Genomic DNA, 18,034 nt, shown 5'->3' with positions numbered 1-18,034 from the left:
TGTTCCCAGTCTCTAATTTTTCTATCGTACAGCCATTCCCAGGAAGAGGAAATAACATATAAAATGTGACATTTTCAGATTAGAATGCAATGTGGGATATAATATAGATTTTTAAAAATTTCTAAAATAATAGATATGTGTACATAATAAATATGTACATAATCACCTTTTTTGAAATTATCTATGTACTCCCTTAAAAATTATGGGTCCTCCACAGCCTCACTATTTTCTATACTCAGAAAGTATACATGGACATTAATACACATTCTAATGTTGTATTATATATACTATATTGAATGTACAAACCAAGATTAATGACATTGTAGAGAGATCCTGTTTAGGACCAGGGAGATGGTTCAGTAGTTAAGAGCACTAAATGTCCTTCCTGAGGACCCAGGTTCAAATGCCAGCACCCACATGACAGATCACAACTGTCTGTAACTCCAATTCCAGGAAACCTGCCACTCTCATACAGAAATATATGCAGGCAAAAAATACCAATGAGCATACGTAAGATATATATAAGAATACGTAAGATTAAAATAAAGAAAAAAAGAGAGACACTGTTGAGTGTTGCTAGAACTAAAGGAAGACAGCTGGACACAGCTAAGACATTGCATTTCAATTGGATCCTAATTGAATGTCACTGGAAACAAGATTTTTGCCAAATAGAAAAAGGAAATACAAGTTGAAAGTGCCTACAGATCCATCAAATACACAAACCGTGAGAAGAAAGGCAGCGGAGAAACAACAGAATGAGAATGGATACATGGAACAAGTAAGATTTTCACAGAGGAATGTGAAAGAGTTGGACCACACTGTGAGGGTCTCTATATCATTGCAAGGAGGTCATTGTGTATCAACAACAGGATGAGGCAGGACACAAGGCTGAGGGTACAAATGAGCAAATTACATATGTTAAAGAGAAGACTGCCAGTGGAAAGTACCAGTAACTATGAAAGTCAAGGGCAAAGACAAAGCACTACAAGGATCTAGCCTTATGTTGCAAGCACCAGCTACATCAGGAATGGCTTCCAGACACAAGAACTTGTAATCAAAGTAACTTATGCAGTGATGTCTCAGTGCAAATTTCCTGAGCATGCTGCCATGCTATCTTGCTTGCTTTGTACCTAAAAAATGCAACCATGTTTGGAAGTTAGTATTTAGGAGAAGTATCTTTTTGAACTTCCTCATATCTCAACCCCAGAAGCACTCTCAATCTCACAAGCAATCTCAATTCTTATTCACCCGAGCAGGAGGAATTCATGCCCATGTTGAGGTAAAGTTTATTTCTCTCAGATAAATGAGCAAAAACGAAGTACACTTTGCAAAGAGGAGAGAGGACATAGCTGTGTGGCAATGAAAGGCCTGTCTGTAGTATCTGGACTTACAAGACTTGCCTTAGCATCTGTTCTGGAACAATTCTGGGGCTGTCACTTTCCTGGAATAGGCTTTCTTGGAATCCATCTTCACCCAGAGTTCACACTTTTACCAGGAGATTCATCAGGTGCAAGGATTTGTGGAAAGGTTTAAACACTCATAAAGCTGGGACATTTACTGGGGTGAGGTGGGGAGTTCACAGGTCTCAAGTGATGACTCCTTTTGTCGAGGGCCCCATCCTGGAGTTCACCCATTATCTTACCTGTCTCTTGTCTATGCATCAAGCTTTCTTAATTATCTTCACCAGTGTTTCCATTCTTGCCATTTTCCTTTAACAATTGCTGGCCATGGTGGCATATATCTGACATCTCAAGCACTGGGAAGATTATAGTGCTAGTGCTGTGCTAGACAACTTAGACACAGTCTCAAAATTAAGTACAAGAATAGAGAAGGTTTTTCCAAAAAGTCTTTATTTTTTATTTATTTTTATTTTACATATCTATCCCAGTTACCTCTCCCTTTCTCCCTCCCTCTCTCCTTCCCTCCCATCCCCCCCATCCCATCCTCCCTACTCCACAGGAAGGGTGATGCCTTCCAGGATGGATCAACAAAACCTGTCAATCATTTTGAGTAGGGACTAGGCCCTCCCTCCTGCCTCTAGGTTAAGGAAGTATCCCTCCATGGGGGATGTGCTCCCAAAGTATTTTGTGCACCAGGGATACATCCTGGTTTCACTGTCAAAGGTCCCTTAGACTGCCCAGGCCTTCTAACTGAGACCCATGTTCAGGGGATCTGAGTCGGTCCAATGCTGGAGGACAAGACCAGGCTACAGAAACCCACAGAGACAACCAGCATTCGACCAAAAAGTCTTTTTTAAAACAGAGTTTATGTTAACATCTTTATAAAGCAGCATGGTTACTATCCCTTTGTCAAAATCAATGATTTTGAAACAGCAACTTGGCATGGAATCTTACAAAGGTAACCGGAGACAGCTTTGCCTGGGCAAGGAATAAGTGTTCTTATTAACTACTCCTTGTCACCCCCTGGTAGTAGAGAGGCCAAGTAACCTACTGTTACTTTTTAGCAAGAAGAATCAGGCTTCATTCTGTATTCTCAGGGGTTTCTAAGAGTGAATCTATGGTGGATGGATTTTCAAAGACACAAGCTGCTTGTTCCCTCAGCTTCTACCAAGCTCTGAGTTGAGCCTGCTTTTGAGTTGAGACAGAAGTGAAGTGAGAAGGGTTTGTTTGACAGCATATCTCCTGCTCCAGACTGCACCTGAACCATGTGCATTTTAGGGTACTACATTTTCAGTTCTCAAGAGAACATTCACTGACAATCAGATGGGCCTAGGTCCTTTCAGAAGATACCCTGACAGTAAGAAACAGAACACCATCATCCGGTGATGCAGCCAGGATACATTCTGTCGTTTTCAGGATGCCTGTTCATATCTGTGCATCCACAGAGGAATAGTGGCTAAAGTGAGAAGACAGCAAAAGGCTTAGTTAGTTCCATTCCAATACAGATAAGCTGAGATCAAGCTACTTGAAATGGTCTTTTAGTCAGGACCATAGAACACAAGGTACCATTCCAAACTCAGTCTTTACTTACTATTGGAAAAAAATTTTCATAGTTATTCATAACCATACAGGCTCAGGAAGTATTATCAAAAAGCCTCATGACAGTGACTTTCCAGTTTGTACTAAAGATTGATGGCAGAAAATACCATTTTCCAGGAATACATTTGTATCCTTTTTAGCAATATTGTGTCACTCCACGATGACCACAGGAATAAGATAGTCAGCTTGGCAACAAAAGCCCAGGCACTAAGAGGAAAGACATATGTTATTGAATAACAGGGCTGTAACATTGAGCTGAAAGACTCAATTTCCTCTTGGTGTCTGTTAGCAAGATCCCACCTTCTTAGAAATCTTATCATGTTCACTAGTAGGCCTTCTTTAAAATTAGCAGAAACTTTAAGCTATGGCCTACTGTTAAGCATTCCTTTAGTTTCCAGAACAATATTAATCATATAGACAATGTGGACAATCCTTTTGTTGCTTTTAGAGCACGTACAAAAGTGTCTGTACATTGTGCCTCCCTAACTGTATCACCTACTAAGAAATTTCTTTTGTTGGATGACATAGGGCTTACATCTCCTGATGCTGAGGTGCTATTTTTGCTGTAACAGTAAAAAATAGAAATTGCTACTAATAAAATATCCATATTGCTTGACAGGTGCCATGCTTTTTCCTCAGTGGCATAACAAATTCTTTCATGTTATTTGTGTATAGTACCCATTCTCCACCTATGGCAGCTGGAAAGGTGGCAAATGAGAAAACCAGAAGCCCCCATCCCAGATTCAGTACAACACTGATATACATTATCTATACGACATTTTATTGTGGTTTTACTTTGGCATGGTAAGCATATTTTGACAAGTGACACATAAAATTGGAATAATAAGTACAAGCCTATGATCAAGGCAGATGCGGGAGTGTTACCACAAGTTGAAGATGACCTGGCAGACATACTGAGTTTCAGGCAAGCCTGTCTTAAAAAGCAATATACTGTCTCCAAACAAAATTATTCTTAAAAAAAATAAATTAAATCAAATCACTACTTAAACAAGCTATTGCAAGTCTATATTGAAAAGGGCTGCAATCCATGCAGAGTTGCATGGGCAGTTGTTCAGGGAGCATCCACAGAGCTGTCTCAGAACTGCTTGGACAGCAAGCATGAGATATTCCTAACTGCACTTTATAGACAACAAACAAATAATATTTTCTGAAGTTGCTTTATGGACACTTTGTGTGATGTTAAAGTATCAGTTACCACTATCTACCAATACTTTAACTCTTTGAGACAAGATCTCCTTATATAGTCTTCACTGGGCTGGAACTTGCTCTATAGACTAAAACTGACTGCAAACTCATAGAAATTGGCCTGCCTCTGCCCTCTGCCTCCTGAGCACTAGATCAAAAGTTGTTCAGGACCAAACCCAGCTTTAAGACCATATCTTGTAATTATGAATAATTACAACTGGTTTGGAGAACTTGTCAGATGCTGATGTATATTATGGCAACATGAAATATTTCTGTCCTAAAATTTATCACTCCCCTTTGTATATAGTGATATTTTCATTATTTAAGATTGGGAAATATTAACTGTTCATATTCAAAATGTCTATTCTTTTATCTATTTTATATTATCTTCCTCACTCGCTTCCTCCTCTCTCTCTTCCTACCCCCATTGTGTGTGTGTGTGAGTGTGTGTGTTTGTGTGTGTGTGTGTGTGTGTGTGTGTGTGTGTGTGTGTGTAGCAGTAACCGTGGAGCCCCGCAAGTGGCAATAAATCACATGGAGTTGGAGTTTTAGGAATCTGTGAACTGCCTGATATGGGTTCTAGAATTTACACTCTTGTCCTATGTTAGAACAATATTCTAGCCCCTCATATTCACTTTTTAAACTTTTTACTTTAAATATGCCCATTCAAAAGCTGTAGCAACATGATTCAGGTAATATGTGTTTTATACAAACTACTTAATAGTTATAAAATAAAGTCAATAATGAAAGTTTTCTTTCCTACCAATAGCCAAGAAGTCTATTGTTCAACTCCCACCATTGATAGAAACTAAGTTATTGAAGATCTAGAACAAATACCATAATGTAATATACAGCACACAAGGGACAAATCCACTCTCATGACGATTTCCAAAAGCCCATCATTCCATTTTTGCCTTTAAGACATCATATATACTAGCAAAAGTATCCAAGTCCCAAAGAAGTGTCTTGTTTCCCTGATAATGTTTTAACTAGACACAGAGCCACATGTTACTCTGTGTAGCTCTGAATCCTGTGGGGGGAAATATATCTCTAAATGTTACTTATGCTCCTGTAAAAGAATAGCAATCAAACATATCAGTCTATACCAAAGCACTAATGAAACACTCAGCTAAAATTCTACAAAGGTCAAGAAAGAAAATAGAACAATAATAACCACATACATGTGCTTTACCTTAGTAAGCTGTGCACAGTACATAGAATCTGGTTAAGAGAATTTCATTGTCCTTTTCAGCACTGATTATTTGTATTTTAAATGTACATACTTCTGGAGTACACCATGATAATGTGATGCATGTATAGAATGTGTAATGATCCAATGAAGATTGTTGGAAATTTTATCTCCTTAAACCTGTTTTATCATTTTTGATTAGTACATTACAACTATGCATATTTATGAGATATAGTGTGATATTTCAGTAAGTACAATGTATAGTGAATGGATACTACTTTCCATTTATCATTATATTGTGTTTAGAGGGAGGGCTAGTTAGGTCTCTGTTTCTGGGATAAACACCATGGCCCAAAACATCTTCCACTTCCAGGTTAGGTAGCTTTGAGGGAATTCAATAAGAACTAAAGAAGAAAAACAGTGCTGACTGGCTTGTATTCTGGCCCAATCTATCTCAAGAACAACTTGCTTTCTTCTTCAGCCCAGACCTGTCTGCCTAGGGCTATTAACATTCACAGTGGGTTGCCTCCCTTTACATCAGTTATCAATCAAGATGATATCTTACAGATGTGGCCACAGAACTAAGCAATTATTCATTCAATATTATGTTGGTCTTTTTGATAACAGTTATTGTGACTAGCACCAATGACACTATGATTTTGATTTTCATTTCTTTGGTGCCATGGGAAGCTGGGAAGTTTTTCAAAACATTTTCAATCATTAGTACTTCTTTTGAAAACTGACTTTGTTTTAATTTTTCCAATTTATAATTAGACATTTTAGTTGTTACTATAGGAGAAGGATCAGGAGAAGTGGAAGACATTTTAGGTCTAATGCTGAGCAAACTGGTCTCTACTGGGTCCTGATATAAATGCACATAGATCAGGATTCACCACTCATATGCTTGGAAGCTTTGCCTTAAGAAATCAGCTGAAAATTTTACATATAATTAGACAAAAAAATGTGTCATTTTAAACCTCTCAAAAAATAAGATAAAACTTAATCAATGACAAAATTTACATGTACAAAACATACTTGTGAGAAGTTATAAAAGGTGTTTAATAATAAAATGTATGACACATCCAATAGTTTCAGAATTTCTTAACTTTTTATAGTCAGATCTAGAATCATTCTTTCAAAATATTTTACTAGTTCCCCTTGTTGATTGTCAGTGTACTCATAGAGTTTGTCTTCATTTATTGTGTGCTATAAATCCTATCACAGTCTGTAGATTCATTCTTTTCCAAAAGGAGAAATGTCTTTGTTAGTGATTGACACATGTAGATATGGACTGAAGAACAAGGCATCGACACATATCTGTATTATTATTTCTTTTTTACAAAGAGAGTAATGTCATTTCTTTCTGCAACTGAACTTAAAGTAACCATAGGAACCAGAATCCCATATATACACACCAATATTTTTCATCTGCATTTGCTTTTCCACAAAAAAAAAAAAGAAAAGATGGATGAAAAAATGAATTGACAGTACTAACAACAACCAATTTATAGGATAATTTAGACCTTGATTTCTCTCTTCAGCTGAATTTTCCCAAATATCTCTTCCTATCTAGATTGCAAACACTTCTTATTTCATTAATTCTTTTCTTGTCATAACCCTTGAATGCTGAATTCTAAATATCTAGTAACAAGACTTTAGCTTGTAAGTTGCAATGTAAATGTTGACTGCTTGAATTCTCTCAAACGTTGCAGTGTCTTCTTGTGGTCTCTTTTCATCATTTAGTTTACATTACAAACCTTGGAATTCCTGAATTTTATCCCAGAGTCAACATTAAATGGTAAGCAACCTCTTGGTTGCTTATTATTCTGTTTACCAAACAAAGTTTGGGCTAATGCTTTCATTTTAAGGTAATACTTCTCTTCAACTTGATTTCCTAGGGAGCGAGCTTTGAATACAACTCAGCCTGGGTCCCTTCAGCTTACTGTGGGGAACTTGAAACCAGAAGCCATGTACACCTTCAGAGTTGTTGCCTACAATGAGTGGGGACCAGGGGAGAGCTCTCAACCCATCAAGGTGGCCACTCAGCCTGAGTGTGAGTATGGAAATGGAAGGGCAATTTTAAAAGCATTTATTTTAATCTGCAATATCCTTGCATCCTCTCATAGAACTTTTTGTAGTGACAATATGGAAGGGAGATCTTTGTTGCAACACATTTAACTTCAGTACTTTGAAAAGTGAACTAACATTTTAATGAGATAGTCATCTTACTCAAACCATAATGTGATATTATGAATTTGGAAGGCCCAAGTGTTCCCTACCTCCTACATGTTTATCACCTAAGAAGCAGCTTATGGAGCCCAATACCATTCCCTCATCTTCCTCTCCACCAATTTTTTTTCATATATTTGTCATTTTTCTATAAGGAGTATAATATTAAAGGAAGAATCAATGGCATGAAATTTTTAATCCCAGGAACTTATTTAAAAATGTAAATATGCATCAAGTATACTAAAGAATCTGCCAGAAGATGAACCAGGAAATTGGAAATATGGGCAATTGCTTCTATTGGCTACACCATACTCTAAATCTACTCACTATATTAAACTACAAGATCACAAAGTAAAGGAACTGAACACTTTAAAAACTTAAAATTTAACGATTTCTATTTTATAAAGAGTCCCAAAGAGGATGGACAGTGGTTGTACATGCCTTTAATCCTAGCACTCATGAGGCAGAGGCAGAGGCAGATGGAACTCTTTGAATTAGAGGCCAGCCTGGTCTATGGATATTCAGGGCAGGCTCCAAAGCTACAAAAACAACCTTAATGTAGAAGACCCAAAGAGTGGCATAAAATGTACAATTATATTTGGTGAATAGCTACTGTGTACCTAGTAATATCCCAGACCATTTAAAGCACTTAGGAAGGAACATGCATGCAACTTATTAACAGTATTTAAAAATTTTAGAAACATCCTGAAGAAGTAAACAGCATAATATGTAAGAGTCAAACAGCCCCAATGAAAGAACTTGCAGGAAGTTGTTAAATGTTTTACAGGCAGAGATATGTTTCTGTTTTTGAGCATATTTCCAGTGATTGCTGTGGGTCAGTTCATTATTTAATGCTTAATAAATATAAACTCAATATCTCAGATCAATGTTGTATTACAAGAACACTAATAGCATGTCTTCTGTATCATTTATTCCTGCCCATTTGGAAAGAAACAGAACAGAGTGGACATAATAGTTAGTATTTGAGAACTGATTTAGCATATCCAAAGACATGGGTTCAATCTGGCACTGCAAAACAAACAACAAACAATAAAAATAAATAAATAAATAAATCAGACCCTGACTCCTATACACATTCATTTTTACTTAACAGCTGACACTCACTGTGATGAATCAATTAAGCAACAAAGTATCCCAACAAATGATGCTACTTGGTGATATGGTAATTAGTAAAGGTTTTTTTTTTTTTTTTTTTTCTCTCTCTCTAAAGAATGAAAATGGAGATTTCTTCTGTTTTAAAGACACATTATAGCCTTGAATATCTTTTCACTGAGGACAATGAAACCTGAGAATTCCTTTCATTTTTGTTCTTTATTCACATTATTTCATTTTAAATAGCCTCTGTTCTTCCTTAGTATGGACTAAGGACTACTTCCTTTGCAGTTGTGTGTTGCTCTATGATTGTAAGACCCTCAGAATGAGGAGTCTCCCAGTTTCGGTCAGTACCCCCAAGAACTCAATGTCCAGTTGCTGCAACACGCAAGAGGCTTTAATGAACAGGAAACATTTAAGCAAACGGGCTCCCTCAGCGCACAGGCCAGAGAAAAGCCCCATCCCCCAGGGGCACAGGTGTTTTTAAAGGCAAAACCCACAAGCTGAGGGAGGGGGTGTGACCCTCAGTCCATTGATTAAGTGACCCTTTGAGGCAGGATGGTCTTGCTTTTAGGGTCAACAGACCTTAGGGCCTCAGGGCGTGCTAATTAATCTTGTCTGGGCAAACCCTAGGTGCAGCTATCTCTTTGTTTCTTAAGGACCCTTAAGAATTCTTGGTATCCTGCCATCTTAGGGCCTTGTGAAGGGAAATTAACAAATTCCAGGTTAGACTGTCCTTTATTTCAAGTAGGTGTGTGTGTGGGGGGGTGTTCTTTAACTTTACTTTTTTGTCTTTCATGAGTTAACTCTGTTTCCCAGGAGTTGTCATTGGCTCATTTATATCTTCCTGAGTAGATGGGCAGACAGGAACAATTCAGCTTATATCAGCAGAATGTGCATACTGACTGTCCTTTAGACAGCAGACAGGGACTACCACCCCCTTTAGCTCATTTATACTGTACTCTGTAGCTCACTTGCAACATTTCTTATAGACATTGGAATAAATAAATTGCATTATCATGGCTAATCGATGCTTCAGTAAATGACATTCTAGCAATATAAACATATCACCAGCATTACTGAATAACACACCAAATAGTGAATAAGGTGGCATACCCAAGCCAGTCTTCTCCCATCTCCAATATTTATAAGCCTGCTGTTTGTATTTTTAGAGGACATACAGAGGTGTATTTCATTATGTGGCTAGAAAGAGAGAGACAAGAGAAGTTCTGTCAACATTTTCCACTAGCAGAAGCATTTTATCTTTTGAAAGCAGATCTCATCTGGGTTTACATTTAGTTGCTGATTTTACTGCTGTTTTCCCAAATGCGGTGTAGTAATTGTACACTGACATTACACAGCTTTTATACAAATTTAATGTGCAGATTTTCATTTTATTTGAGAAATTAGCTACATTAGGAAAATTGTATTTTCAAGGAAAAAAGCCGGATGCAAATATGTCTGAAATATAAATCATCAGAAACTATTTCTACAAGTGCATGCCTTCTGTGGGAATCATTTAGAGAGATCAACAGTCCAAGATCAAATTCATAAAATAATAGCCTAGACTAGAAAAAAATCCTGGTTTATGTGAAGGCGTTGGATCATCTGATTATATCTTCCTTCTGCTAAACCTTTGCCCTTTCTCCCTTGCTTTTGTGGTGTGTAATTTCTCCACAGTATTATCAGGCAGGATTTAAGTTCCTGCCTGACTAAGACATGTCTAATCTTTTCATACCACATGTGGCGAATTTTTGAATTATTATGTGGTGGCCCATAAAATGCTGTTATGGCAATCTAATCATAAATGATGTTAAAATGGACCACATACAGGCTCAAGGGCTTGAGTTACAATACAAATCCTGTTTGCTGGATGACAATGCAATTATCTGCCAAACTCTTTTTTTTTTTTAGTTAAGAATTGTAAGCAATGTTACATTTCAATATTCTTTACATGAAAAGATAGTGAAAGCAATTGTCAAATACACAGCTTTAATGCAGAGCTGATGTTACACTTTACTGATATATATATATATATATATTATTTTTTAAATTATGGCAGTGTTCTACTTGTATGGTAGTCATGGTCAGAACAGCAAATATGTCAGAGAATATCATTGTATGCATCCTAGAGGCTATTCCTTAATTGTTGAGATTTCATTCAGTTTTCTGATATCTATAAAAGCAGATATTGTGTATTTTACCTTTTCACAGGCTGTGAGGTTATATGTAACAATAAGATTTTATAGGTCTTGTCTGACATCTAGTAGTCATTCACTAGCCAGAAGTCTCCTGTACCAGGCCTTTTTTGAGGGGGGAGAGGGTACCAACCAGCCTCAGTCATGACACAGAGACTTACAAGTTATAATGCTCAACCTTACCTTAGGTCTTATTTAAATCTGTTGTTTTTTATCTATATTTTGTCTTGGGGCTTTTTACCTTCCTTCCTACCTTCCTACATTCCTTCCTTCCTTCCTTCCTTTCTACCTACCTTCCTTCCTTTCTTTCTTACTTTCCTGCTGTCTTTGTGTCTGGTTTGTAGCTGCCTGGCTTCTAGCACTGGGCATATCCTTCCTATTCTCCCTTGTTGTCTTCCTTCTTCTTCTTCTTCTTCTTCTTCTTCTTCTTCTTCTTCTTCTTCTTCTTCTTCTTCTTCTCTCATTCTAGATATCTCCTCCTACTTATTCTCTCTGCGCAACACCCCACCTATTCATTCATTCTTCTGCCTGACTATTGGTCATTCAGCTTTTTATTAGACCAATCAGGTAACCTGGGCAGGCAAGGGCAGCAGCAACACATCTTCACATCTTTACATAATGAAACACACATCCTTACAACATTAAGTAAATGTAACATAAATAAATGTAGCACATCTTTACATAGTTCAATACTCTATAATAATCTTCTAACCCTGTCAAGTTGAGGATCAAATAAGAACATAATACCAACTCTCCCACACTGTAAAATGACTGATGCGCTCACCTGTAAACATCTTAGTAAAGCTAACATGACACCTGTAGTTTGAATACTATACTATACAACAGTCCTTTTATGTACTCAGATAATCCTCCCCACAAATATATTATTTTTGATAATATTTTTTATTTAAATTTGCACCAAGCTTGTTTTACATGTCAATCTCAGTTCCTTCACCCTACCCTGTACCCCTCCCAACCCCTATCCCATTCCCTTTCTGCTCCCCAGGGAGGGTGAAGCCTTCCATGGGGTAATCTTCAAAGTCTGTCATACCAACCCAGAACCCCTGAACATGGGCGTTAGTTAGGAAAATAATATATCATTTCATAATTGAACTGTAAATTAACAACTTGTTACTTTATAAATATTTGATTGATTAGCAAATATCAATAGAATAAGATTTGTACTCTGTATGTGGTGAAGATGAGAAATACAAGTTACATTTCTGTGAATGACCAAGTCAATTTTTTGTTGTTATGTGCAGATAATTTCTTCAATCACTTGAAATAGTTTTCCACAATTACTGTCTTGATTGTAAAGTGAGTAGAATGAATATCTGAAAAACTTATTAGGGCAGGGTTGATAACTAGCTGACTGATGGTAGTCTAGACACATGACTGGAAAGTAAGAGCTAGAAGTAGACAAGAATTGCTAGTTGGTCTCTTTTAGAAGACAACAGACATTGATAGCATATTAAAAAGTCTCTCAGTGCTAAGCATATTTTTAGCAGGTGGGACCTTATGGCTAAACATTCTTAGTGGTATAAGACATAAGAATTCCATTTGAATTTGTCAACTAAGATACACTTTTTATGATGACGAATATTAGTGAAAAAATTAGGAGTAAATTTAGAGGGCTGGGCTGTTTAGTCATCATCAAAGCAATGAATTTCAGCCTTTGTCTAATCAAAAATAAATATTTTATGCTAATTCTAAGCTTGTTCTGTATATAGGGTAACCCTCTCTACCATCTGTCTATGAACTTATTTTCTTAGTCAAAACAGTGATACTTCTAATTATCAATGAGTTACTTCTAATTATCAAATCCAGTTGAAAATCAACATTAAACTATTGTCTTTTAAACCGGTACTTATTGTACTAGACAGTACAGAACACATTTCCATGACTGTAGGATGTTTCCTCCAATTGTACCAGTGTGAACACCACATTAGTAAATGAGAGAAATGCCAGTCAGGTTATCATATCCATTCTCAAGGCTCTATGCCTCAAGCAGAAGCCCTTACTGTTATAATGCACTAAAATGTAATAACTACTATAGAACATATCTAAGCCCATTCATATTAATTTGCTTTCTTGTTGCAAGAACACTTTGATCTACATAGAATTTATGAAATAGTTTATCAAAAATTAGTGTTGCAAGACTTCTAAAAGTTTCTTAGATAGAAAATAAAATATTGAGCAAACCAAGATAATTTTTAATCTAGTCCTTACTGCTGAAACAAAACAATTGCAGTAAGGCTATTTTTATGGTAAAATATTTCCTGTAGTTCAGAAAGGTAGCAAATCTAAAATCAAGTCCTAATGTCTGCTGAGGTCAACCCAAGATGACACCCTTCTGTCACAGCTTCATAAGAAACAAAATGTGTTCTCACAGCATAGAACCTGAAGAGTAGGGTTAGGGGGAGCGGAAGTCACTGAGTTGTTTAATTTCAGTTTTATAAAACCATCTCTGAATGATGGCTGAGCTCAAATATTGTCCTCAAATGCTCCAATTCACAATACAAAAATTTTGGAAAAAAAGACCTTCAAGAATTAAAGACCCCCCCAAATAGAAACATCAAAGAAATTAGTGATACACTTTTTAGTGACAACATAGCTGTAAAATAGATTTCTGTATATTATACATGAGGGTGATATTTATTTATTCTTTTCAACATAAGTTAACATTCCAAGAACTAGCCCAAAGTCAGTGTATAATTTATTAATAGTTTTATGCATAAACATGTTAGTTTTAGTATTAATTATTTTGCAATTTTCAAGAATACGGGACCAGCATGATATCATATACCTGTTTTTATAGCACTCAGAAAAATGATGCAGACAGGATCACAAGTTCGAGAAAGTCTAATGCACAATGATTCTCTCTGTTTTGACTTATATTCAGATGGTGTATATCAATCCTCTGTTAGAGGTATAGGTGGCAAAGATTATCTCCCATCGTGTGAGAGTCCTCTTAACCCAGCTGCTTGTTGCTTTAGCTGAACTTTGTCAAGGAAAGAAGGGGAGAAAGTAGTAAGGCCAGGAAGGAGAGACAAAAGTAGGGAGACTGATATAAATCATGACTTACCTGATATAAGAGCCAAACAAAATTCAAAAGAGTTTGCTTTAAAATCACCTCTTTATGAATGATTTTAAGTGTGGTTTCTAATGCTGACATCTATCAAAGCAGTAGATGCTGAAAGTTTCCCCCAAATCAGTAATGTGATGAACTATTGTCCTTTAAGTCTAAAACTCTTGCATTTTATTACTTTAATAATCTTGCTGTATCTATATCGGAGGATGACATCTGGCAGTCACAGGCACAAGTGATTCCTATTCCATGGGCTATTTTAACACAATCTTCCCTGCCAGGGAGCAAAAAAAAAAAAAAAAAAAAAAAAAAAAGGTATAATCAGTTAGGTGGACACACAGTTTGTGATCACAGAACATTTTGCAGCCAGAGGAATTGCCCTGGTTTCAAATGGAAAGATTTTAAGGTGATGACAATTACTCCAGACATCCATAGGGATTAAAATGAAAGTTAAAATGTTGCCATTAGTTCCCAGAAGTAAATGATCAAGAGTACGTTTTTCTTTTTTCATTTCACCATCTGGAAACTGGGCTGTGGAACTCCGAGCCCACTCCTGATGCCAGAAATCATGCACGGCAAGTTATATTTTGTAAGGCAGCTACTTCATATGTAAAATGAAGATAATATTAATTTCGCAGCCATATTGTAAGGCACAGAAGAAAAGTTCAAATGAGAATGCCTCAGTACACCTTACACGATAGTTGTGATGATGAAAATATTTGTCCTGCTTCCATCAAATTGTCAGCACTCAGTGTTTTTACTGTAATTTTCCATTATTCCATCAATTAATTCTATTTGTTCATATGTTCCATTAGTTCCTACTTCTTTAAGCTGTTTTGTGTCTCTCATAATTTTCCGTTAAATTTTTCATTACATAGTTAGAAGCACAAAGTTCTGCTCATGTCAAGTTCATTAGGACTATGTCTTTCAGCCTACACAAGCCCTTATTTTTACTGCCTATTTTAGTTGGAAACTTAGCCTGTTATACATATATACATAGTGCATCCCTGCATACTTACATACAGCAAACAATCATTTTGCATGCCTAGTAAGCCCCATTCTTTCTTGGCACCAGTAATTGGGCAGTATATCAACAATAAAATACTTTTCCTTGTTCTATATTGCAGTGACAGAGAGGAACAACAAAGAAAAATTTAAAAAACATAAGGAATGACAAGACATAGGACACTCAGAATTAGGAATATATAGTTAATTTGAGAAAGTATAGCATCGATGGATACAGGATGGTGTAAGGAAGTGCCTTGGTGAATCTGGAGTGCTGCTGGCTATGGTTGGGAAATTATCTTGGACACAGCCAATTATCTTGGGAAGGAAGAAATTAAAGGTGTCTGGGCTGTGCCAGAAGAAGAGAGAGCATGGAAAGAGGGGCTGGGAAGTGGCAGTCTGGTTTTAGCTCCCCTACAAGAAGCACTTGGAGAGGAGGTTATGGCTTGACAGTTCTCAAGATTAAATGGGATCTTGGAAGTACACTAGGTTTCCACAGTAGTGGAAATGGAGAGTTCACAGGACTCAAGATTTGTTTGTGGAATAAGAATAAGGCATGCTACTGGATGCGAGATGGGGGGAAAAGATGCAAATAAGACTTACGTAGGTCTTGGTCTTTAGAACATATATGAATTGTTAGACTTTGAAATTTAGGTAATAAAGACAATTTGAAAGGTATATATAGAGAGGCAGTATATGAGTAATAAACTGGATACATTTAACTTGGTAAGTTAAATAAGTTAAATGTTTACAGATATATGTATTCATTCAGACTGTCAACCCAATGGAATTACTTAATGCATTGTCTATGAAAACAAATAAAATGCCACATGCAACCAGGGTGATGGCAGTGATATGCAATATTTAGTTTCTGTATTGGTTCCAAGATAAGCAATATGTGGAAAACATGAAGAAATTTTTTATGCCACAACCTATTGAAAAATCTGTACCATCAAGTACCCCTTGTGGTTATGCCACAGTTGCATGCATAGTGCCATGAAAATGTGTTCAAATGCTTGCCAATCATGTTTAATCTTTGCTTTCACAAACCTTGCTGTCAGTCCTATAAGGTGTAATTCGACGTGGCTGAAACCAGAAAGAATTGACAGAAAAGAAAGTTTCAGATCTGCAGCCTACTTTTCTGGTTGCCAAGAGTTCACAAGGATCCCATCCAAAAGTGTCAGGTCAAAGCCAACCTATGTGTGAGCTGAGAGTCAGCATGCTCTCTCATTTTCCAATGTTCATTCAACTGAAGGCAGATTTCTAGTGGGATGCCAATCACAAGGATCTATAGGTTCAAACTGAATTTTATACCACTGCACTATGATCACATACACAGAAGCCTAGTTTAGGGCCAAGGGAAGGCTATCAAATTAAAGAAACATTTGGCTACTGACTTTCAACAAACCTTTTCTTTGTGCCCTTTCTAAATGTTAAGCCAAGCTGGTAGAAGAGGAGCTATGAATTCAGAACAGCCAGATTTTAAAATGTTTACCTAGTATCAAGTATGCTACTAAATCCACAAAGGAATTTTAAATAGTAGCTTGCCAGCATTGAACTTCAAAAAGGACAACCCTGGGATCTATAGAACTTAAAGTCAGACACACAAAGATCAATAAACCAGTGGGCTCTTTAGTGCTATGTTTAGATTCTGGACTTACAGCCTTTAACTAGCAGACTCGGCATACCTACACTTTCTTTTCCTGAAGCTAGGACAAGATTATAAACAAAAGGCCATGGTTCCACACTGGGCTTTCATATGACTTCCCATTCTGATTCTTGTTTGTTTGTTCATTTGTTTATTTATTCGTTTTCAAGACAGTGTTTCTTTGTCACATGACTTCCCATTCTGATTCTTGTTTGTTTGTTTGTTTGTTTGTTTTTCGGGATAGTGTTTCTCTCTGTATCAGCTCCAGCTATCCTGGAACTCTTCTTTGTAGACCAGGTTGGACTTGAACTCACAGAGATCCTCCTTCCTTTGCCTCCCAAGTGCTGGGATTAAAATCATATGCCACCAACAGCCAGCACTTGGTTTATTTTTATGGAGATCATATTGACTAGCCTATCTAAGAAAGCAGCACTTCCAGGGTGGCTTGAAAATAATAGAAAAATGATTTCTCACCATTGTAAGCCTGTTAGTATGGAATCCAAGTGTCAGGAGGGAGACACTCTTTCTCTAGATTCTAAGGGAATAAAGACTCCCCTTCCCTTTGCTTGGCTGCTGATGCATTCTGACAAGGAAGGGCATTCCTTGTCTAGTGTCTGTAGCCTGTCAGGATCATCTCATAGATAGCATTCTCTCTGAATCTGAGTCTCTGTGTGTTTTTCTTCTTTTAACAATGAAAGTACTCACGTTGGATTTAGAGCTCATATCAGTTATATTAATTGTTTCTGCAAAGATCCTTTCCCAAAGAAGGGTAAATTTTACAATTTCAAGATCATATAAATTTGGGGAGAACTATTTAAAAATTGTTAGAAAGACTATATTTAATCAAGGAGTAAGCAAATAGCATTTATTTTTTTAATGAATGAATATGTTGGCTTTTATATTTTGAAATGTGTTTACTTTTTGTCTCTCAGAAAAAACAACAACAAAACAAAGGACAACAGCAAAACAAAATATTGCTGGTGTTATGACATGTCCAATGTCCTTAAGAATAATTTTGATGGGGGTCTTCCCTCTATAAACCTCTTCATTTAGACTTGTGGGAACTTGTACTTCATCAACATTAAGGACTGAAAACTGAGCTAGTAATGAAACCTGGAAGAGATTAGAGTCTGCTCAATACAAACTCTGCCAATGCTGTTGGGTGGAACTGTACTGCCAGGGATCACACACTCAGATTTCCACTCTTCAGCCCTGTTATGATCAAAACCGAATTAGCCTAAACCAGGGGACAATCCCCACACACACAGATACCACAAACTATGATAGAAAATGTCCAGTGCCTCTTTTCAAGTTGTTGTTCAGTGCATCCTCATAAATCCCCTCACCAAAAAATTACAG

At 36.8% G+C, this 18,034-nt stretch overlaps 1 protein-coding gene across 1 annotated transcript in view; it reads left to right on the top strand.

The window, feature by feature from the left end:
• Window positions 1-18,034, top strand: part of Dcc (DCC netrin 1 receptor) — a 538,940-nt gene that overhangs the window by 239,098 nt on the left and 281,808 nt on the right. The window contains exon 8 of the mRNA XM_051201201.1: window positions 7,293-7,447. Coding sequence (XP_051057158.1) covers window positions 7,293-7,447 — 155 coding nt within the window. The remainder of the gene's footprint in view (window positions 1-7,292; window positions 7,448-18,034) is intronic.

The sequence above is a fragment of the Phodopus roborovskii genome, unplaced genomic scaffold (assembly GCF_943737965.1).
Source record: "Phodopus roborovskii unplaced genomic scaffold, PHOROB, whole genome shotgun sequence".
NCBI lineage: Eukaryota > Metazoa > Chordata > Mammalia > Rodentia > Cricetidae > Phodopus > Phodopus roborovskii.
The sequence above is the reverse complement of the archived record's forward strand: the minus strand, read 5'-3'. Positions and strand labels throughout refer to the sequence as shown.